This window comes from Amia ocellicauda, chromosome 3 (genome assembly GCF_036373705.1).
Source record: "Amia ocellicauda isolate fAmiCal2 chromosome 3, fAmiCal2.hap1, whole genome shotgun sequence".
NCBI lineage: Eukaryota > Metazoa > Chordata > Actinopteri > Amiiformes > Amiidae > Amia > Amia ocellicauda.
In genome coordinates this window covers 26,417,301-26,440,906 of record NC_089852.1, presented here as the reverse complement: position 1 = coordinate 26,440,906, position 23,606 = coordinate 26,417,301, and the positions used below count along the sequence as shown (strand labels likewise).

Below are 23,606 nucleotides of genomic sequence, written 5' to 3'. Positions count from 1 at the left end.
ATACATCCTTGAAATTACAGTAATCTCATAACATTCTCAACGGAAACAGAACAAATGTGAAACATTTACAAATAAAAATAGAATTTTACAATGATATTGTTGGAGCTGTCCTCTCTCCAGTTTTGCCCCTATGGAAGGAGCTCACTGGCACCTCCCTCAGTCTGTGGCAGGCAGCTATATACTGGGCCAGTAGGAGGGCTGTGTGTCCCTCCCCCAGTAAGATGGACAGTTTGTCTGGCTCAGTCATTTGAGGTACGGGGGTGACCTGCTAATTTGATCAAAGTTTGTTTATTTTGTTAGGGAGAGTTTTGTGGGGTGCAGGAGAGAGTGCATCTCTGTCCACCTCTTGTGTCACAGTGACCACAGCACCGGCCACTCTCTGGGCAGCCGGGTCTGCCTGTGTCGGCCTGTTTCTATCGCCAGGCTGTGGCCACTAAGCCTATACTTGGTCTGAATCTTTGTATCTCTGGCAGTAAAGAGATAATCTGCCAGGGTGTAGGCTAGTCTCTGTTTAGGGCTTCAGGGCCAGCTGACGGAGGGTGCTTTTCGCTGGGCTGAGCACTTGGGTTTTCAGGGATTTGTGCTGCAGTGAGTAATTGAGTAAAGAAAATCAGAAACTGGTATCCACCTGCCTGGGGCAGATCATGTTTAATTGGCTTTAGTCACAGTCAGTGCTAAGATGCTCCAAATACCAGAAAGCCTTTGTCCAAAATGGTGTTGGTTGGCCTACTTAAAGAGCATCCAGCACACCTACAGGGAACAGAAATTAATATTAATGGTTTTCTCATTGTTTTTAGAAAATCGAAAGGTTATTTTTTAACAAGATTTTTTTAATTTCCTAAATAAATCTTTTTAGTGGGCAGTAAAAACTATTTATTGCTTACAGACCTATAGGTAAAGAGAGTTGTAGACAAATTGGTGTGGTTGCATGAACAGTTTCGGTATGAAGTCAGGGAAGGGTGCCAGGGTTTTAGTAATGGGTCGTCATGGTGTGAGGCAAGAATAATCTGTATCTTGATTTATAGAAGTCGTAATGTTAATGCGTGACCCACTGCTTCTAAATCCTTCAGCGTGGAAGTTACCAGAGGCCACTTAGGGGCAATAAACCCTCATTTGCACTAGACACCTCGGCGTGTCAATCGGCGGCGAGAGAGTGGCCCATTATGAAAAATCGCTCTCGCCACATCTGGACTAGGCTGACGACGTTGACATCTGGGCTCTCCACAGATCAGTGCACACTGGTCCCTCACGTTAATGGCTTCACATTTGGGCAGCAGATTACATGCCTGTTACTTGTAAATGAATCCTCGCCCTGTGGGGTTCTGACCCACATGGCTCAGAGCACAGTGTTTACACGGCATGCAAAGCAGCCAGCTCTCTCCTGGATCAGTGTGCAGTCTCCTGATTTAGAATCCAGTCCTACCGGTGCTTCTACTTTTTGTATCTTGTTTTTAGAAAATAGTGTGTAAAAAAAAAAAAAAAAAAAAAAAATACAGGCAAGATTGTATGTTGTCTTCCTCTCTCCCATCATGTTTTGGGGTTGACCCACTGAGTCAAACTGATCACAGGGTATCCATCCACTAACTGCCTTCACATATAGTTAAAATTCCTTGCAATCAAAGTGTATGAAATCTGAGTAGACATTTTTCCATCCTGCAGTGTTTGTGGTAATGAGATGATATTGAATTAGTCAGCTAGTGTAGCAATTTCAGTTGCCACTTTGTATAGGCTTGTTTCTCAATAGCTGGCAGTTAATTACTGGGACTGAAGTAGATTTGCTAACCCCCCCCAAAATATTAACAGTTAACCTTCAAGGCAGTCTTTAACTGAGACTAATATTGGTCTTTTTGCTTGGCTTTTGCGGTATTGTGCAGACCAACTGAAGTGTAACTCGTTCTAAAGCCGTAATGGTATATCCCTAATTTTGACCTTGATCATAACTGTAAGGGTTGTAACACATCGGACCTGCCTCACTCACAGCTACAAGGGCTGGTAAAGTTTAATCGTGCCGCATACACTGCAGCTTCTAACCATTTGGCATTGATATCATTAACATGTGGCATTGATCTAATTAACATTATCTCCCCACTGCCACGCTGGAATCATTTGGAAAGGGTGTTTTAAATCTTCGTTCTGGATTACTTTCCTTTATCTTGGCTTAACTTCCAACCAAGTATTTCCTGACTCTTCTTGCTGAAGGCAACCTGACCGTTACAGTGAGGGGGGAAAGCCTTTGTCATCAATAGGACACAGCCAAGTCAGTCTGCAGTTTCACTGGAAAACAGCTGATGTCCTGGCAAGTCATTTTAACATTAAAATCCTCTGCATGTGGCCATCAGGGAGCAATGAGAAAGACTGTGAATGCTTCCTGTGAAATGGCAAGGAGAAACAAAGAGCCTTAGCAAAAATAAACACTTTCATATATTGCTTATTTTTTTGTATGATTGGGTTACAAGGGGGGTGACTCAGTATTGGATGTGAAATTTACATTTTCTGTTATGCTGTAAAATATTTGGATTTTGTTTTACTTTTTGGGCACCTTTAATAGGCTGCTGGGGTTTTCTTTTGTTGTCCATTTGTAGGAAAAGGAAAGCTGGGTGAACTGGTTTTGCATTTTTTCCCCACCTGTATTTTACCAGGCGGTCACATGTTGTTCCTTGAGGGTATGAAAACAAAATCAAATTCTGTTTTGACTCTCAGGCAGTCTCGGTGAGGAAGGCTGCTCCGCTGTGTTTGGTTTAACCGCCGTACTTCTCTTGACTGTTAACCGCTACTCGTCCAGTCTTGCCCAATCCACATCGCTCTGCCTCTGCGTCTGCTTTGTCCACATGTCATGGATCATCAATGTGCAGGGAATACATCATGTGTTTTCCCAAACCTGCTGTACTGTAAAACCTGCAGATGCACGTCTTATCGTGGGAGGCAGTTAGTTCCCATTGAGAAGGGGATAACGTGAAAGGGTGTTGGTGACCGCAAAGAAAAACAGTTATTGACAATAACAATCGGAGTCATTTACTGTGGGCACACACACATAATCCTTCCTTCGAGTCTTTCAGGTAAGACTCTGTCGCGGGCCAGGTTTGCTTTCTGGAGATATTCTGGAGTTTTTACAATCACGTAAAAATGCCCCAGCAAGCTAAAATGCTTTATCAGAGGTTATTTAACTGTAATCAATATAGCAAATGAAGCTGGATTCCAAAAGATGGTAAAACACAGCTGTGTTTCGTGACTTTATGAACCCTGCCGATGACAAATTGTCTTTTTGTATTTCTGTGTATAAGGCAGGAGTCTGTTCTCCAGAACCGAATGAAGGTTGATCTTTGTCAGCTTCCTCCTGTTTTTGAAGTTAATCACTTTTTCTTGTTCAAATTCACTTTATTAAAGATTCAGGAATATAATACTGTACATTGCTATCCTTTTACCTTTAATGTATTATTTTGTGAAGAAAATGCTCATGCTAGACTTTTTAATTTTCAGTGCTATATCAGTCAGGTAGTCTACATTGTTGGAGTTTTATGTAACATGCCTGCTATGCATTTAGTGTATTGTGATATATATATTAAAACAAAATTTTGAACCTGCATAAATTCCTAGGATTTCTTTGGATCTGCAGTTTTCTATCGATTTTCTACTCCACAGGCTTGCAGTGTCAGGTCTTTGGAGCCATGCGTGGGCTGGCCCTCTGGCTTTTTTATGGTTTTACTTAAGTGCAGATGTTTCGCTTTCTTTTTCTGTCTGCTAAACAACAGAGGCCACGTTTCTCAAGGCTTCTCTCTTCCTCTGATGTTATTTGTTAGGTGCCAAGATGTCCTTGTCAAACCACCTCTGATACTGGCTTTATTCAGATGAGGAGTAACTCCTGCTTACATTTTTCCAGTCGGAGTATATGCGTATGTGTAGACAAGGGCACGTTCAGTGTGGTTGACTTATCTGCCTTCGCTCCTGGTTGATGACATTCCAGCCAGAGCAGAATTGAGATTAATGTAGTGAAGCTGTGTTTCCATTGGCTCTGGGTTCTGGAGCCACTCGGAGTGGGCCCGCTTAGTCAACACGGGGCACCCACTGACACCACAACAGCAGTTTGCAAAGGACTAATTGTGTTATTAGGTACTGGGGTTCTCTAACTGGATTTGTACTCTGATCCATCACTATAAAAGCTTCTTTTCATTGGCAGGGTCATTTCAGATTTTATGAGCTTCAGGCTCTTGTGTATGAGCCAGCACCGCTTTATGCTTGTTACCTTATTTCGAGGGCACAGTATGCCTTCCTGCTTCATCTGTGCAATTTATGGTAAAGCCAACAACGATGACAAATTAAAAACCAAAAAAAGTGAAAGGGCTCAAGCCACTCAGCAGACGGAGACTGTGCCATTACAAGTGATATTTCCTGTAATAGCAGAAGAAGGTCTGAGCACAGAACACTGAGATCTGGCTGCGCACAAACCCCCCTGAGTTCCTGGACCGCAGCTGTGCTCCTGTGATCATAAAAGACGAAGAGTAAAAAAAAAAAAAAAAAAAAAAGTATAGCTCTTCTGTCTTAAGTACTGCTTAATTAAAATCTCTTGTAACAGCCATTACTTTACAATCTATGCCACCTTTAAACAAGAGGGGAGGTTTACTGGCCAAGCCATAAAAGAAAGACATTGACTCCTGGACTGAATTATTGAAGTCTTCAGTTCTGAGTTCAGCTGCTGAGTCAACAGAGGGATGAAGCCAAGGACTCGGTGGATAATGGATTAGGGTGCCTCGTCTAGTGGTGACAGCTCTTGGGCTACAGTTAACCTTCGTGACCAGAAGGCCTGTCGTTACTGTACCTTGGTGTTTCTGAGTTCGGTATGTGACCTTCCCTCAAACATCTACAGCCAACAAGGCTGTTCCAGTGAGGGGAGCTGAGAGGTTGCATTCCTATCCTATGAAGATATGCTCAGAGAAATTCCACATTCTCCTGGGGATTTACCGCACCGTCACTTAGCAGGTTAAACATGAGATTCTCCTTCACAGCAGAGAATATCGGCATTCATGGACACAAATTGTGGTGCCAAGTTACCGTAAGGCTTTACGTTTTGGAGGGGTGGAGGCGCCTGAAATCTTTTCGAATCAATAATGACATTTCCTCTCGAGCTAAAACACTCTGTTGCCCTCTGTCATGGCATTGTATTCACAAACACTCTCTGCGTCTCTCTCAGGCAGTGTTTTAGATTAGGCCATGGGTTGGTATAGGACAGCAACCCCTCCCCCTCACCCCCACCCCACTGTCTACAACACATTGTTTAATCTTATCAGCTCAAACGCCAGAGTCGGCTAAGCTTGCCTCCTCCCTCCCTTCTGAACCTTATGCATGTTTTATTTTATCCACTGGCCACCATTCTTTTTAGCTGCAGCCTGGATGGATACAGACAGGACTCCAAATTGGTTTTGCACTCTGATATACATCACTGTAATCCAGTTAAAGACCTTTTATTGCACGGAATTTCAATTACATGGTGAGGGAAAGGGTCTAAAGATTGTTGCTTACTTTATTCGGTATGGATGGCACACTGTAGAGCAAAATCTCTCTTTATGATGTTCGATGGATAGATAAGAAAGCATATCCTGTGAAGACTTGTGGAAGATAGAACTCTGATGGGTCTCAAGATCAAATTAATAATGTATACAAGGTCACTACAGTTATGACCTAGATATCGCTTCAAATCAGTCCTCACTCCCCCCTTAACACAATACAAACTGAGAAACTGTGATTCATGTTTTATTTTTCTAATTCTGTAGCTTCTGCCTAAGCTTTGGCTAAAACAAGGTCACCAAGATCATCAGCAGGGGATCGACCCCCATTGGCTTTGATGTTTGAGTTGAGCAGCCTTACAGAGGTCTAGGCCGGCAGCCGTGCACTCTGAGAGAAGGGATTTGCCCGTATCCAGCATGTCAAGTGCCTCGATTTACACAACAAATATCAATTCCTGAGCATGTACTAAATGCATGGCTAGCTTCATATCCAGTCTTAATATGATTGTATGAGATCAGATGGGAATATTGATTTATTTTCAATTTTTTTCTTTGACCTTTGTAAAGGTTGATGAAGGATAAAGAACCAAGAGAGGTCCTTATAGTGGAAGGGTTAGGCCTATAGTTCTCCCTCTCACAGCTGCGCATTTGTTCCCCTTTCTCCCCTGTGTGCCACCGCAGACTGGCAATGGCCTTGCCGTTGGTCTTACCGCTGACAGATATGGCAATTAAGCGTCCACTGCCAGCCTTATCTACCTCCCTGTCGATAGATATCCCTTTTATTTTCATACTGCAGCCAGTCTGGTTTTGTGTAGGGTATTGCGGTTTCATTCTCGCACTCTCCCACTCCCACTAAATATAAAGCGTATTTAGTCTACAAGATCAGACTAAGCAGACCTAAGTGTGTGGGAATTCCACACAAAAGTCCCCCTACTGGCATTCGCTGGCCAGGAATGAGACCATTGTGAGATGAGACCGTGATATTACAATCTTTCATATTCTTAATATTCTGCCTTTTGCTACTGCTCTTTCATCCCCTTTTGGGCTTGTTCTGCATTTTTGCTTCTACTTTCTTTTTCTGCTCCTCTAAGGTCACCAGGTAAAATTGCATTAAATCTTTATTGAATTGTATCAGGCAGCCACAGATCTCTGAGATTTTCAGTGACTAAAAATGGAGAAAAACTTCTTAAGACCAGCAGTGAGGTCTGCAGCTCAGTTGCAGTTGATAACCGCTTCTGATCAGACCTGTTAAATGAATGCTTACTGAACTGCTTATTCTCAGTTATAATTTGAAATCATGGTTATAACCAAGTTTTCCACAAATTCAGAGAGCTGGCTATATGTATTTCAACCAAAAAAATAACAGCAAGTCCTTCCCCCAGTTAGAATATACCCCTGGTATCCAAGGAAACCTGCATTGACCCATTTAAAATAAAAACAAGAGGCTTTGAAGGACAATCTAGTATGTCAATTTATTAGCAAACATGAATTGCTCCATTTATGGTAATGGGGTACTCCAGTTTGTAAGGATACATGTGTAAGGACTTTCATAATTTAGGCACAACTGTATTTTATTTGTGAGGCTTGGGAAATGCACAGAACTTGTCCCAATGCAGGTGAAATTTGGTCTTATTCTTAGCCCACTCTTTAAATGTAATTAAGATGTTCAGTGTGGTTGATTGAGTCTATTGGAAGCTAGCTGAATTAAAAGCTAGCTCACAGACATTTTATTTACAGTTTCACAGCACCCCCTCTCTCTGCAGACCTCTGTAGGGATGAGCAAGGTCATTGCCAAGGAAACCGGCAGTTAGTCAAAATGGCCGAATCAGGTCATTGACTCCGGGGCTTTTTTGGCCGGACCCACAAAATCCGTGGAAGCAAGCGGCTGGCTTCCACCCTGATCTTTTCACGGCTGGGTAATACTAAACTGTGCTAAATGCATTTTAATCTCATTGTAAACAATCAATCTACCGCCGAGTTATGAATCATCTGATCTGCACAGACAAAGATAAACAGAGCTAAAGAGAGACCTAAGATGTACGCTTTCTTGTGCCAAGATCATCCCAGCTTCATTCAAGTCTCTCTAGAGCAAGAAATATTGCTCTCAATTAGTCGCTTAAAAGCAATAAACAGGCTACAAACAGACAACGTGCCTACCAGATTTTTCAGAACTTTCTTTAGGTCGGTGTATATTCAGGTTTTTAGTTGTCCTGTGTTGGAACCTTTCAAGGTAGTGGGCAACTTCCCTTTCTGCTGGAGAGCTTCAATCTTTCACCTTCAGTCTATGGGTTAGTAAAGGTCATGTCAATCTTGAATATGTACCCTTAAGTCATTGAGTGATTGGCTGAAATGAAACCAAATGCTGCAGTTCTAACCCCATGTGACTTAATTTGAACTTAGTGAACCTTCCCAACAGACAAGCAAGTCTTAATCGTTGCTTTATTTTTTTCTTCTTCCCACAGAGGTGTTGATTAGAGTTCAGGTTTTTGACAACAGTGACCTTTCACCTTTGGCCAACGCTGCCGTGGAGGTTTATGGGAACCATTCCACTTTGATATCCGGAGTGGCGGGCAGCGATGGGGTCTTCATGGTTACGTTCCAGTATCGACCCGGGACCTGGGTCATCGTCACTGCGTCCAAACAGGGCTTCGTCACCAACTCCGCGCCTTGGCACGCCACACGGATACCCTGTGAGTAAAACGCCTGGTTTGTCTTCATGGCTTGGAAAGGTTCTCAATGCTGTGCTCCTTTTGCTCACATGCACTTCCAGCTTTGTAATAATCTTGGTAAATGCACAGGGCCATCACTACACAGGACTCCATCCATGCTGGACAATTCTTGTTGGTTCACTTTTCACAACAACACAAACCCCTTGTATACCACCAGAAAGCAGCTTTTCCCATTAGGTCTGGGGATATAAAGTTTCACGTGCATAGGGACTGGTGTTTAAAAAGGCATGGGATGAATGTACACTCGAATTCCACACAATTCTTGGTGGTGGGGGGTGCTTAGAATTGCCAGTTGCTGTTGTTGGTTTAATCAAGGAGCGGGCGTGCCATTGGCCCTGGCTCTTTCTTTTCCCCAAGAGTGAAGGAGTGCTGGCTACCTCACCCACAGCATGCAGAGAATCCATCTGCTTGACAGCGTCTCTTGTTATTGCACAGACCCCTGATTTCAAATCCCCACAGTTGCTGGTTTATTTTTATTCTGGCTCTAAAGCTTGCAATCCGTGGCGGATGTTACTAATTTAGTTGGGCCCAAGAACGTGAAGAGCTGTGCCCGTAACAGCTGGAAGCCACTTACATGTAGAGTGCTGTACTTTCCCCGAGTGACAGCCCTTTTGTCAGTGTGAGAACGAGACGGCGAGCTGGGGTGCGATTTTGAATGGGTGATGTCAATGTTGAACCTCAAAATCTCTGTTCTCCAATCCATTCTAAACCAAAAAAAGCAGTGACACTAGATAGACTTACCTTCACAGAATAATTAATAAAGAAATAAAGAGTCAGAACGTAATTTTGGAAGTCATCAGTCTAATAAGCTTTAAAGAACAAATGGTGAGAAAAAGTGTGTTCTATGTCATCACGCTTCGCTTCACCCGTTTACAAGTCCTAGTCATTTTTTCTTTTCAGTGTTGGCCCACTGATCTCTTTTGTGACTTTGAAATTGTGTGCTCAGTGCAGTCGCTTCAGAGATGTCAGCTTACATTTGTTGGGGGAGGGGGGGGTCCCCCAGGCTGCTGTCTGTCTGAAGTCTCTTGCATCTGCTTGAGAATTGCCAGCTAAGGGGAGAAGTGGTTTAGAAAGGGGCATCTTTAGCAGCAGCGAATGAAGTCAGACAGGAAGCAGCCCCAGGGACACTTCCCTGCCAGCTGACCGTTTGAGTGTGGTTGCATCAGACTCAGAACTTTAAAGTTTAAAAACACTTACCTGCATGGGTATAGCAATATATGGTGGATTATATAATACAAAATATTTATCAGAAATCCAGCATTTCCTTCTTGGTATCAGGGGACAGCAATTGATCTCCTGTTAAATGTAGCAAGTTTCTAGTGACATCACTAGCTTTTTTTCTTATTTGCATTTGCGTCATTCTGCAGTGAATCAGAGATATGATGAATAGGTGCTTATCAAATAGTGAATGATGTCTATTGTCGGCAAAAAGCAGTGGCTGCCAAAAAAGAAGAAAAATAAATGTTCTTCCTGTTTTTACAGATTTTGTAGAATAAATGACATGAGAACAGAGTATACTCAGAGTATATACTCGGTGATACTTAGAACCAGTGATCCTAGTCTTGGATGAACATCTGGAGGGGGAAAAAAAAAAAGTACAAACTGCTGAGATCTGTTATCTTAAGATCTACCCTCATAACACAGAACCATCATTTTGATTTCATCACCGCTGGGCCCCCCGCAGTGTCCCAGTTGCTCCATCAGTATGCACCGAGCAAGAGTTAAAGACAAATAGGCCTCTTAAAATGATTATGGCTTCCCTTTCACATTTTGGGATGGAGTAGCTTTGGTGGATTGTACAGGTCCCATGTGACCACCATAAATTACGCAGCTACATCTGAGTCGATGAAATTCTGAATGCAGGCCTTGTCTTTTGCTACTAAATTGATTCGACACACATTTAATTTTCATAGCTTCTCGGAGACCTGCATTTGCAGAGCTTTTAGCGGCCACCTTTTAGGACGCGGCACCCTCGCAAATGACGGCTTGCTGCCTTTCTAGTTCTCATTAGGCTTTATTGTCTCCATGAACCTCTATCTAAACCACCCTCATCCGTTTATCTCTCCTGCTCAAAATTGGCTGTGGTCACTCCAGGCCATTAAGAATTCTTCTCTGCCTGGATAACAGGGTCTGTGGACACAGTTTGACACATTTCACTCTCATTATCTTATGTACATTAGGCTATATTTTGAAATTACCCACAGTCAAAGGTTAAAGGGTTCAGACAGACATGGAGGATTAGAATTGACTTGGACAAGGGTCAAATGAACAGGCACTGTTACTGTAGTATTTTAGGCAGTTGGTAGATGGATTACATTGGTAGTTGTTTTAAATTCAATCATATTGCAGAGCACAAACAGTACACAAACCAAAAGTAATGTAAAACTAAAAGGGTTTAACGGCAATGATTTAAAAGGGAAAATGAACAAAGATGCAGTTGAGTTTGAAGCTAGCTATCTCCATTTCAAACGTATTCCTGAGAGAGAAATTCAACACAAAAGCTGTGTCCTGTGTGAAGTAATAAACTCGCCTTTGAATCGCCCCCTTGGGTGTTTTTGTTTTTATTTATTAGAAGAAACAGATGGGGAAAGATTGACTTTAAGCTCAAAATGGGGTCTCTGACCCCCACAGACTTTCAGAATCCAGTCAATAACAGAGAACAGATCAGTTGAGTTTCTGCACCATCCCAAAAGGAAGGCACTGAGACTGGAATCTCCTCATAGGCAAGTTATTTCCCTCAAGATACCATGCTTTAACAAACCCCACTGGTCTGGTAATGTGTAGTCCCATAACCTACAATTTCAGCCAGAGATACGAGGAATTTAGAATTTGTAATGATAAGATTGCAGCCTGACGGTCGGTCTGTTGTTTAGTGGTGTTTTATGTCTCCAGAGATTTGTTAGACTTGCTTTCTTACCTCTTATTTCCCCCCTCTCTCTGAGCATAAACCCCAGATCCCAAAGTTCACATTCATGCAAGAAACTGCTGCTAGAGGGGAGTCTCCTAACAGTGAGGAACATCCCTGACAAGACAAACACGTAGACAGGAAGTTTACACAGCTGCAGGCCTGCACAGGAGGCTGACACTATCTCTAGATGACTAACTCTTTTTCACTTTGACCATTTGTTAGAGATCCTAAAATAGGTGTTTTGTTTTTGTTTTGTTATCTTTTTTATTTTTTCTCTAGGCTTCTGAGATGACTGAGTTTAGTTTAATTTGAGCTATTCTCTAGACTGTTTTGTTATTCTGCTCCCGTAGTCAGTGTAACCCTGGGCTATTGTGTGGTGTTTTGAAAAGATGTCCCAGTTTCTTCATTAAGCTAATTTACATTGCTGTTATGTAACTGAAAGAGATAATTACTTGTTCATCTTGAAAAATGGAGTTGCTGTTTTTCATTTTATTTATTACACAATTATTTTTATTTTTTGTAGATTAAATATTCACTTGCAAAGCCTGACAATCCGACCTCTGTTATTTCCACTGCATCACAAAAGGCTGTCATTTGTGTTTAATTTAAATATAGTTGCAATGAAATAAATATGGCCTGCTTTGTATTCATGCTCAGCCATAATTTCCAAGGCCCTGACATGAAGTATTTAGAAGACCAAAACAAATAAGTCCTTACGAAAAACTCCAGCTGTCCACAAAAACATCAAGAATCAGAGAGGTTTTCACACATGCTGTTCTTCAACAGATCCTGAAGGACTTTCATGTTATGGATGCACATAAAAAATGCATCTTATCAGAAACCTCCACATTTCAAGGAAAATTAAGATCAAATGTGGCACCTTGACCTACATATTCAGAACGCACAGGAATCCGAGCAGCATATTGCATTTAGATTTTCAGTTCTCTACATTCTTGGTTGCTTGTGGTACATCAATAACTTTAATAATTCAAATTTGTAAAAAGCCTGGAATTATATCCTTTCAAAACCCTTGGTCTATTTGGAAGGTTTTTTTTTGTTCACTTTGGGGAATAATGTGAATCTGACCAATCACATGAGCTGACTGATCGATGTTATTTAAACTCCCAATCACTCTCCCTGAGGGGTTCGACAAGAATGCAAGGATTGCTTTGAGTGTTTGTTTTTATAAATACATATGTCAAATTTATACTATTTCTATTTTATTTCTATTGTGCTGTGAAAAAGTAATCCACTCTCATCCTTTGGGCACACAACGTTGTACCTTTCGTTGTATGAAACACTCTCCCCGCTGAGAGGAATATGACAGAGGAAGGGACGCCTGGTGGTAACCTGCAGTTGTTCACATCGCCTGAGAGACGCAGGCAGATAGTGAGAGCACATGCTAGTTTTTTAATGAGAAAGATGATGAGAGACGGAAGAAATGAGCTCCCTTGAAAGACTCGGGACCTGACACCTTCCTCTTGAAGTTAGCCAGGAGACTCAGTCTTTGGTGGGCTGGTTCTAGCACATTATCTGAACCATACAGGACTGGAACTGAACGTATATGTATCCACATCATAACTAAAGCACAGAATGATAAGCTGTCATTTTAGCCTGCATGTTATGGTTCACAAAACTCTTTAGGATTGCTTTCTTGCTTGCTTCTCTAGTGATTGTTATGAATCACAGAAATGCATTGCTGGTTTGTCTTTTCTGTGGTTTCTGTTTTTACCACATGGTGTAATTTTCACCACTTATGGAGCCTTCGGTAAACACCGTGGAGAAGATGCATCATTCTGGCCTGTTCCAAATGATCACTCCCTGTGGTGTGTGGGAATGACAAATAATGCACAATATGAATGACAGAGTCCTGCGCTCATCTCCAAAGATGGCGAATTTAGACTGGCTATTCCCACGCTAACACACGGGCGTCCAGGGCCTGGAGGTATTGCACCCAGATTTTCAGAGCAGATGGAATTGGGCTGTGAGACTAATGGCACAGTGTGTACTAATGTAGGCCCTGGATTGGAGCCAGATAGAGGCTTCCTCACTCAAGGAGCACCCACTGGGGCAAGGGAATTCGGAGCACACGGGACCTGGAGACCAGAGTCAAGATTGTAGAGCCTCCCGCACACACTGCTGATGGGTTTTTTGTTTGATTGTATGTATTAAAGGAACAGACAGTGCTGGGTTGTTGTCCTCAGACTGTGAGTGTTTACTGGACACAGGACACTCTAATTGAGCTGTCCCTCATCTATTATTTCCGGGCTGCTAATAGAAGGCGCTGCATTGCAGTGACAGGGACCTGTGTAAAAAAAGATGCGCCCTTGTCTTTCATTTGCTTCAGGGGTGGAAAAGAACAGGCATTTCCTCTGAGTTTTTCTGCAAAGCATTGAGGGAGCAGGGACACCCAAAATCAATAAATAAAAGGATTTATTTATAAATTGAGCTGTAAAGGCTGGAAGACGAAAGACTGTTTGGAGGGAGTTTTCACATACAGCACTACTTTGTTACTGACCGTACTCCCAAAGCTGCTTGCTGGCAGGTACCACAACCAGCCGTACTCCAAGGCCAGCTGCTGTCTAAATGAACAGATCCAAATCCCTGTCCTGTGGTTCACCATAGGAGGCCTGTCAATTTACACCTCACAGTTGATTGTTGTCATTGAGTGTTGTCCATTGAATACGCTCCTGATCGCTGATATGTGCATGTAATGTCCTTGGCCCTTGACACTCAGGCGTCCAGCAGCTAAACTTCCACAGCCACTGCAACTGTCTTCCTGTTCACACAAGTGAAAGGCTGGAGCGACTCTGTTAACAAACGGGGTTTTGGGGTTAGTACAGATACTGACAGTGTCTTTCTTTGTGCTTTGTTACAGTGTATGCCTCGGTCAGCCTCTACCTACTGCCCCAGAGACCAGCCACACTCATCCTGTATGACGACGTGGTCCAGGTTCTGCTAGGATCTCCAGGTAGGTACAGCAGCAATGAGACACTGAACTGAGCGTGCCTGTAAAGCTGGATTGCGATTGCATTTCTAAATGAGGATTCCTTTTCTGAGAAACCAAAACGCATTAGTGCAAGGTAGGAATTGGTGATCCAGAATCAGAAAGAACGAACCATTTCCTGCTTCACTTTTAATTTGCCACTAAAGCAACAAGGGAGAAAAAAGAAGAATGGGGGAAATATTCTGGAAAAGGAGGGAAGACTGATATTTCATATTTGTGAGAAATACACTAAAAAAGTGACAAATCAAGATACAAATCAATTAATGTAGTAGTAATTTCAGTTGTTCAAGTTTTCTATGGTTCTCTGTCAATTTGACCTCTTTTGTGGCAGCCCTTGCAGAAGCATTTCAGATGATCAGTCGATGCAGATTTATTTGTCCTTGACAGATCATAACTGTGCCATCGGGCCTTGGCCAAGTCTAGACAGGGTTTAAATGTTGACTGTGTCTGCGTGCTGCCACCACAGTCCAGGAATGAGGAGAGACGTGTTCATTTCATCTTAAACTGCCAGCTGGAGAGGGGCAACAGTTGCATCAGGAGAGACAGATGTTGCTCTGCTCCTCAACACCTTAAAGGTCTTATCTGTCGACTAGTGTGTTTGCGCTGTATTGTAATTGCACAATACTATTTATTTCTGCTCTTTTTTAAAAAAAAAATCTTTCCTCAGTTTAAATACTCAACTCTTTTCTAGAGAGCTTTAGTAATGGGTCGCAGCTTTTAAATGTCTTTTTCTGTGGAAAACAATTCTTAACTGTAAATTTGCAGTTAATACAGGGATACTAATAACTTCTCCTAATGCCTGAACAGTGTTCTGTATCTTAATTCTGAACTGCTGCCTACCAGAGATGCCTACCCTGTTAGAAGTCTTAACAGTAGCCAGGACCAACACTGAAGACTGAAAATATAATAGTCAGCTCTCTAGTCCAGCAGTGTAATATAAAGTGCAATAGTACTGATTTGTTAAATGGCCATGGATGTGTAGCCTTGTATGGCTACAGCTCGAGGGGGCTGTAAACCTTAAGCATGTGGCTGTGTGCAGAATTGCTGAAATACATCCCAATAACCTTTTCTTATCGGTACGGGTGACCGGTGTACATGCAGAGTGAGGATTGCGGTGCCCCCCGTCCTGCACAGCCAGTGAATAATTCAGGCCAGTAATGTACTCCCAGATTTACCTCTGCATTCTGCATTCGAAGACAATTATCAAGATTCATACTCCACTAGAAAAACTGTTGTCTTCCCTTTTTTCGTTTAATGAATGAATAAATATAAACCCAACCCTTACAAGCCTTAATAACAACCCTGACCCCGAGCCCAGACCATGATCCCTAACCCTCTGCCTCGGGCAGTGCACCGGTCACACGTGGGAGTGAAGGGTATGATCTGGTATTATACACCATGTCTGTGCACGTTCAATTAAAAATCTCAGCCCGCCTAGTGTTGAACACTTAATATTCAGTTTTATTTTAAGCCTCTGACTTGCTTTATTGCACAGCAGTCTTTTTTATTTATTTATATTTGTATTTATTTATTTATTTTGAATGATATTCCCAAGGCACAGGTGGATGCCAGGGTGAGCTTCCAGGCATTCGTATCATTTCTAAAACTGCAGATCGCTTTTGATGACAAACCTCGGCATACACATTTTCTCTCAATTTCATACAAAAGGAATTCAGATCCCTCTCTGCCTCTTCCATTTATCCCCCCCCCCTCTCTCTCTCTCTCTCTATCATTGGATGTGTTTGTTTTTCTAATGTCAAAACATCTCAGGTGAGTGTAGAAAGGCCAGACCATTATTAATAATAATAATAATAATAATAATAATAATAATAATATTATTATTTATTATTATTATTAATAATAATATTTTCACTGCTATCACTACCATTATTATTGCAGCTACATGTTCTGAATTTGTTTAAAGACTCCCCTGACATTGATTCACTTATCCTCCTATTGTCTACATTCTTAAAATGTGAGATCTGCCTGTCAAAGTGTGACATCTACAAATGTCACGTTGAGCCTTAACCGATCGAAGAGAGATTAATTTTTGCACCATAATACGTTCATCATCATAATGTCCACGCTTGGATACAGGAAGCACAATGATCTCGGGGAAGCTGTTTGTTTGCCTTGAAGTGGCACAAGGCCACAAATTAAACCTAGTACTTTTTCTAGGGGTAAGATCAGTTTCTCAGCACCTGTCACCCTCGCCTTGACGTTCCCCGAAGAGGTGCGATGTCTGCGCTGGTAAAAGTCTAAAGGCAGGCACAAAAGCGATTGATGGAAATTGATTCGGAAATGTACTGTGCTGCAGCAGTTGCCATGGTGACTGTCAGGAAATGGAGAAAGTGTGGAGGAGGGTGTATATCAGCCTTCTAGTGGATTCTCTGAATTGGTTCAGATAAATCCATGGTAATAATAATGATGCTACATCCTTCTGAACATGTGTCTGTGCCAGTATTAATTGCTTGGGGATTTAACAAATAATAATAATATGTAATCCTGCTTGCTACACAGCATAATTAAAGTTTAAATCTATTGCTCCCAAAGTCCTTAAGCAAATCTTGCTCATCCTGTTGAATGTGTTATAACAAATACAAAAAATTATATTACCTACCAAACTCATTTTACAACCTACCAACATGAACTATGACATTTATGATGCCCGATCTCTTCAGTCTCTGTCTCATGTGACCCGATTGCTTTGCTAAAACAAAAGCGAGAATTAATAATGAATATCTCCAGTACGTTGATTTAAAAACAGTGGGGCTGACATGTTATTTTAAACAGAGAAGTGATTCCTATGGGGGGTGGGGATTATGACAGCTCCATCAATTTCTCTCACCTAGTGGAGGAATCTCAGCAGCACGTAAGTCCATTGAGGTTCATTACTGTGCTGTGTGAAGCAGAGGTCTGACCCTTTCATAGCATTTTTACTTTTCTTTCATATAGCTGACAGTTCTGGGTGATTTTTCTTGGTGTTTTTCTAATCCTCTTATTTGTCTTCTGCTCAGAACTATAGAAATTAATACCAAAGCCTACTAGATTTAGTTGTACCTATTTCACATATATTTGTGAGCACTCCTTCAGAATAGATGTAAAATAGAGGCCATGTTTTAAATGATGGTCCGGCAGCAGCTGTTGATGCCTCGTTCCACCTCTCAATTTCAGTGTTACCATTGTTACTTTTTTATGACGAGAATTTAGACTTCCATGCAAGTGAGGAAAGTCTAACATGAGGTATACAATTTCATTAACATAAATACCCTCACCTTTCCCGGACCCTTTTTATTGCAAAGACCATCGAACAAGTGGAAGTACTTGTGGAAATACTTCCACCCAATCTGCAAAGAGACTCCTGCTGGGAAAACACAATGCTTCCATTACTGTAACATGCGTTTGCTGATAGGGTACCAGCAGAGCATTTTCATTGTGGGCTCCTAGTAAGGTGCTTCATCACTAACCGTGAATCAGCATCCCTTGCTCAGATTCAGCATTTTTCATACCTTTTTATAAAAGAAGCCAAATTACATCGGCCCGACTGTTTGTACTGCAGGGTTTTAATATTGCATGCGTTCTCATTAAACGACTTTCCAATCCGAGCCACACGTTTACACCTAACGGCCCTCCCCCTTCCTCCAGTCCTGACCCTGGGGCCTCTCTTAATTAATAAGCATGAAGATGGGAACGAGAAGACGAGATCTCTTCCGTCATGTGGACGTTTGCGCATTCCCATTAAAAAGCGGAAGAGGGCGAGTGTGTTGCTTATCCTGTTTGCCGATGCAGCGCGACGATAACACACTTATAGAGAATATGGGGATTGGTACATTGGGGATTGGTGGCAGATGTCTGCTTTTCAGAAAGAGAGATAAGGGAGAGGGAGCCAGAGGAGGGGAGGGAACCTACCGAGAAGTATAAATCGCTATCATTGAGGGGGGGGGCAGCCTGAGCTGTGCCTTCAGCATATTAATAGGGATGAGTGGTCTGGGGTGGGTTTTGAGTATTCAAGGCAGACTGTGCCATTGATTGATGTAGCGCCTTGACATTTGACCTGTGGCCCGAGAGCTGGAGTTGCTAAATATCTTAACAAAGGTGCGAGGCTGACTGAATGAGCGGGGACAGAGAATGTGTGTCCTGAACTTCTCAAATCCACGTTCGAAGCACAAGGCTCTGCACGTCTGTTTCTGTTTATTTCAATGTTGGCAGCCTGTGGGGCAATGAGGGTTTTTTCTTTTCTTAGTTCTTTCTTTGGTTGCTGTAATAACTCCTCCTCAAATGATAAGCTTGAATAAATTCACACGTTTTAAGCTTTTAATGTATTATGGTTAAGAAAAAAAACAAGGAATAAAGAATGCTTTTGGCAGCAGTAGAATGTATTCTATAATACATATAATACGTATAATGTGGGATTATAGTTTTTTTGTCAAACCATGTGTTTATTTAAGTGTATAGTTTTATAGCACCTTGTATGTTAGTGCTGTTGTGTTTTTGAATGTGTGACAGTTGTCAAATTATAAAGATTGTTAGACCTTGAAATTGAAAACCTTGCATGTGTTTTTTTTGTCGTTGCCATGAGATTCATAATCCTCAAGTGGTGCACAATAGGCCGTTTTGGTGCCACATGGTGATGCATGCTATTGCGTGGCGTTCAGAGTTCCGTCTCTTGGATCACACTGTACTGGGCGCTGTCACCGTCATTGTACTGTGCTGTGCTTTTCAGGCAGGCCCCTTCAGCTTACTGGCTGTTTCAAAGAGCCATCAGTGAAGTGAATGGGTTTATGGAGGCCTCGGCGATTGTCTGCTGCTTTTACCCACAGCCTTTCTTCACATGGCGTGCCAGCTCTCTACAGAGCAGCGCTGGGCCGGGCTCCAGTCCGCGGCAGCAGTGGACAGAAGTGGTCTTGTTCAGGGGCACTCATGGAGAGCAGCCCAAAAAGCAGGACCTCATGGGTCGCTTCGCCGCGCAGGGCGAGAGGCCAACAGCTGACCGAGATTACATTTGTAGCTGGGTACCATTTCCAGGGTGGCTCGTTAAAAATGTTTAAAAAAAAAAAAATGAAGTGGCTCGTCATTATTGTTCCTGAGGTAGACAAAATGGATTTGGAAATTGAACGAGAGCTGGAAGAGACTTGATTGGAATACTAATAAGCACTTCGTGGCTGTGGGTATTTGTTTTTTCTCTACCCAAAAAGACATAAGTGCTAACTGCCACTAACAGCACCTGCTTTCCACATGTCCTCCAGGGTCTTGTGAATGAGTTGGAAGCTTTCAGTTTGAAGAAGACGGGCCTTCCGGTACAGATTAAATGAAGAGCCCCTTCAAGGGTCAGTGCCACGATGTCAGGGAATGTCTGCAGTTGCTCCCACACTAAAAGTTCAGTAAATCACTGATTGTGAACAACCTTGAACATAGTGGTGCGATGGTAAAATAAATGCAGTTGGAAAGATTGTTTGAAATGGATAGACAAGGAAACTAACAATCACTGTTTAGATTCACCGTGCTTCCGTGTGAGGAGAATTCAGTTGTGTTTGGAATCGAGCAGCTAAATATCCCCCCCTGTACATTTTTACTGTTGGAATCCCAGGCCCAGTGGGAAGTGTCCGAAAGTCAAGGAATGTGTGTTATTCCACAGACTGGGAGGTATGCAGGGCAGGGTAGGGCAGTGCCCAGGCTGGGAGCTGGGATATTTGATGCCCTTTGAGCAGTGCAGACGGAGGATGCCGCCAGGTGTTGCCAAATGCATGGCGTTCCAGAGTTAATCAAGTGATTTTATGGTGTAATCACTTCTATGGTATCAGGTTTATCAAAGATCAACCCAGATGTGGTTTAATCCTCCCCAAATCTCAAAGGATTGGGATATTTTGGGCCAGGACTAAGCTCTTTTTTTATTCTCCCCCTCACCACCACCTCCTCCCAAAGATCCTTAAGAAATTATTCCAGTGGCCACACACAGCTGGGCACAGTCAGGGGGTGGGACTGGTGGTGACATAAAGTGACAGAGGCTGCAGCATTCCATAGCAAATGCCAAGCAGCTCTGGAATTGTTCTCATGTTGTATTGCGAGAGAGAGAGAGAGAGAGAGGGAGAGAGAGAGAAATGCTATTGTGTATTGCTTTCCTGCAGTTTGCACTTGGCTTGCACACGAAGCTGCACTGTCTCTCTAAATCAAAAGCAAGTTCACTAAATGATAATTCGTCAGGACAAACTGGAGTGAGCTGGGATAGATGTATTTTTAGTCTCATCTCTCTCGCCAGGTGATACCAAGTGGAAGGGAATAGGATTACAGCATTCTATAAAACTGCATGCAAGGTTTTGTATATCTATCTCAATAGTTTTGCTTTTTCTTTCTAATAACATATGTATACAGTATTAGGATGTATGTGTTGTACAGAACCCTTCCATACACAAATGGGAAACCTTGTAATGATATACAGTGGATTGCATAAATATTCACCCCTCAATGACTTTTGAACATTTTGTAGTGTTACAATCTGGAAATAAAATGGATTTATTTGGGCATTTCTGTCACTGATCTACAAGTATTACATAATTTTGATGAATTTTGTTTAAAACATATATTTTGCACCTTCAAGGTGTTGTGCATGTAGTGTTATCTCAAAGGGAGAGAATACCAATTAAATCCATTCTCATTCCATATTGTAACATTACATAAGATGTGAAAAAGTCCTTGGGGAGTGAATACTTATGCAATCCACTGTACGCTATAATACCAAGCAACTTTTATGTGCGTGTGTGGCGGGGTGGGGTTCTCATTTTTGTAAAGGGATCTTCACAACAGTGCTGGAAAGGAGGCTCCCTTGCTGGTTTTGCCTGATAATGACTAAAGAAACAAAGGAACAATCTTTTCATTTAGGTCCCTTTCTCCTCACAGGGGCCAGGCACCAGCCATGGGTGCAGTTCCAGAGGAAAGCCGTTCGCCTGCCGCTCAACTCCACCTACACGGAGCTGTCCGCAGTGCTGACCTCCGCTAAGAGCCAGTATGAGATTGGGGGCTTCCCCTACCTGCTGGGCCTGGAGAACAGCAGCTCAGGTAAGGGTCTCTGGCATGGTGCCAGGAGGACTAGACCCAAGGCGTACAGAAGCTGAAATCCAGGGTAGATTTTTTTTTTTTTTAACTGTGGCGCTCAACTCTGTAGTTTTTAAACAGAGCAATCCATAAAATAAGAATATGGTCCTAATTAAGCCTGGTTTAATTAAAGTAACAATGCTTGGCTGAACTGTGCTACGCATATGTGCACAAGACCTTTTTGTGTGTGTGTGTGTAGACCCATGCCAATTGCCTTGCCTCCAATTGGCCTCCCAATGGTGTGGCGCCCTCAAGTGTGCATGCACCGTCCCTTCAGAGCATTCCACATGCTGCCACCCCACTAGACCAATTTGAAAAATGCAGACGCCTGCGTTTCAGGGCATTTTAATGAAGTGACTCACAGAGAACACACCACATATGTCGCGGGCTCTAGCCCCCTCAGTCTGAAACATGTGCCTTGAGGGGATGGAGGAAACGTGTCTTGTAGGTCCAGATCATGTTTTCGGGCTCTTGCCAATTTTAGATGAAGATCATAATGCTAGAAGTGTGAGATGACCACACTGAGCCTCATTGATAAGGCCCCTCGCTGATCAGAGATGGGTGGTGGGGGTGTGCTTCTCTTCTGTGTGTCCAGGGGGGAACAGCAGCTGGCTCGAGCTGACGGCCGTAGCAGCGGTCAGCACTCACCTCTTCACCCACAACGGGACGGTCATCCAGGTGTCTGACCCCGTCCACATCTCCATCCCCCTTCCCGGAGACAGCCCGGTCAGAGCTGCGACCAGCATCCCCGTGTGGAGGTTTGATGCCAAGACAGGTGGGTGCCGAAAAAAGCTAATGTCAAGGCTCGAAGGTCTATTCCCATTACAGCTTTTACTTATTGTGTGATATCACACTTGGGGGGTGGGGAAATGCAGGAAAAGATTGCATAGCTCCCTGTCTTGTTTAAATAAACGTGCATTGAGCATCCCACAAACCTTAATGATTTCCACTCAAAAACGCGAGTGATCAGAGACGCATGTGTGCTGTGGACGGCATTTTACTTTTATTGTTATTGTACATCGTGGTACGTTAGTGGGTATTTGATCAACTGTCATTGTTTTTCAAATTCAAGTTGATTGGTTTCTTTTGATTATTATTAACTTATTTTATCTTGATAACGTGATCATCCTCAGAAGGCCTGTGGTTTTAAATGTATGTGCTTGTCTTAGTTAATTTGTAGCATAAAACAAACAAACCATTTAGTCTTATTGTTCCTGTGCAGGGAGGATCCACTTCAATGCAGTCAGTCGCTTATGCAGCTGTTTTTGTTTTGTGTTGCGTTCTAATTTTGAAGCCCGGCGAAACAGCTGGGAACCTTGTGTCTTGGTGCTGCACGGCATTTCTGAAGGGACATGTGGAAGATCATTAAAAACATGGAAATAAAAATTGAAGAAATTAAAAAGCGCTGAGCAAAGCGCAAGCGGTAAATCACAATGGAAAATATGGAAAAAATTTGAAAATAGGAGCTTATACACGAGACGGCTGTGCTAGGGGCTCCTGCTCTCGTCTGATCCATGCTCTGACGGGTTAACTCAAGGGAGCCCGCAGTGTTTATAAGGTTGAAAGCCACGTTATGCAACGGCGCTTATGCTTTAAATTAGACTGCACTGAAAGACAATTTGTACGGAACATTGGTATGGCTCTCACACTCCCATCTGTGTGCATCTGTTTCCAGAAATCCTGTCTTCAGGAATCACAGCAGGTTGAGATTCCCCTGAGACACGGTGCACTGTCCTTTGTAGGGGGTGTTCTGTTCTGTGTGTTGTTTACAATATTACAGTATCCTGTTGTTAAAATAAATAAAAGCATCCACAATAATCTGCTAAGATACCAGACATTTTACAGCGAATACTGCTGAGCAACAGGATAAAGGAATGTTGTGTAATTAGATTTTACAAACTGTAAAAAAAATAAGACTGAGACTCAAAGAGGCCTTATACTATGTAGTATTCTTTTCAGTGGTGCTGTTATATAGATATAATGTGTGTGTGTGTATATATGTATATATATGTTTGTGTATATTACAAAAATCATTGAAAAAGGAAAGTTCAATTTCTATGTTTTTCCAAGTATCCCTACCTGTTTTAGAGCAGGAGGCATCTCGGACTATAATGATGAAATTGCAGGTTTTAGAGTGTGTTTATGTTGATAAGGGAAGCCCCATCTTTGGTTTTGTGATTAATTAGGTTCAAAGGTTTTTTCCCTACCTTGTCACAGCACTGGCTCTTTGGCTAGGCCTCTGTTGCCATGGTAACGTGCTCTGCAAGAGGGAGAGGGGCTGTGATGAATTGAGGAGGCAGGGGGTTGGCAGCCTGTTGGTTTTTTTGTTTTTTTCCTTGCGTGTCTGTGAGCTGTGCCAGTCGTGCTGATTCTCA

At 42.5% G+C, this 23,606-nt stretch overlaps 1 protein-coding gene across 1 annotated transcript in view; it reads left to right on the top strand.

Annotated features, from left to right (window-relative positions):
- Nucleotides 1–23,606, top strand: part of fam171a2a (family with sequence similarity 171 member A2a) — a 38,350-nt gene that overhangs the window by 5,920 nt on the left and 8,824 nt on the right. The window contains exons 2-5 of the mRNA XM_066698719.1: nt 7,961–8,188; nt 14,014–14,106; nt 21,037–21,195; nt 21,827–22,006. Coding sequence (XP_066554816.1) covers nt 7,961–8,188; nt 14,014–14,106; nt 21,037–21,195; nt 21,827–22,006 — 660 coding nt within the window. The remainder of the gene's footprint in view (nt 1–7,960; nt 8,189–14,013; nt 14,107–21,036; nt 21,196–21,826; nt 22,007–23,606) is intronic.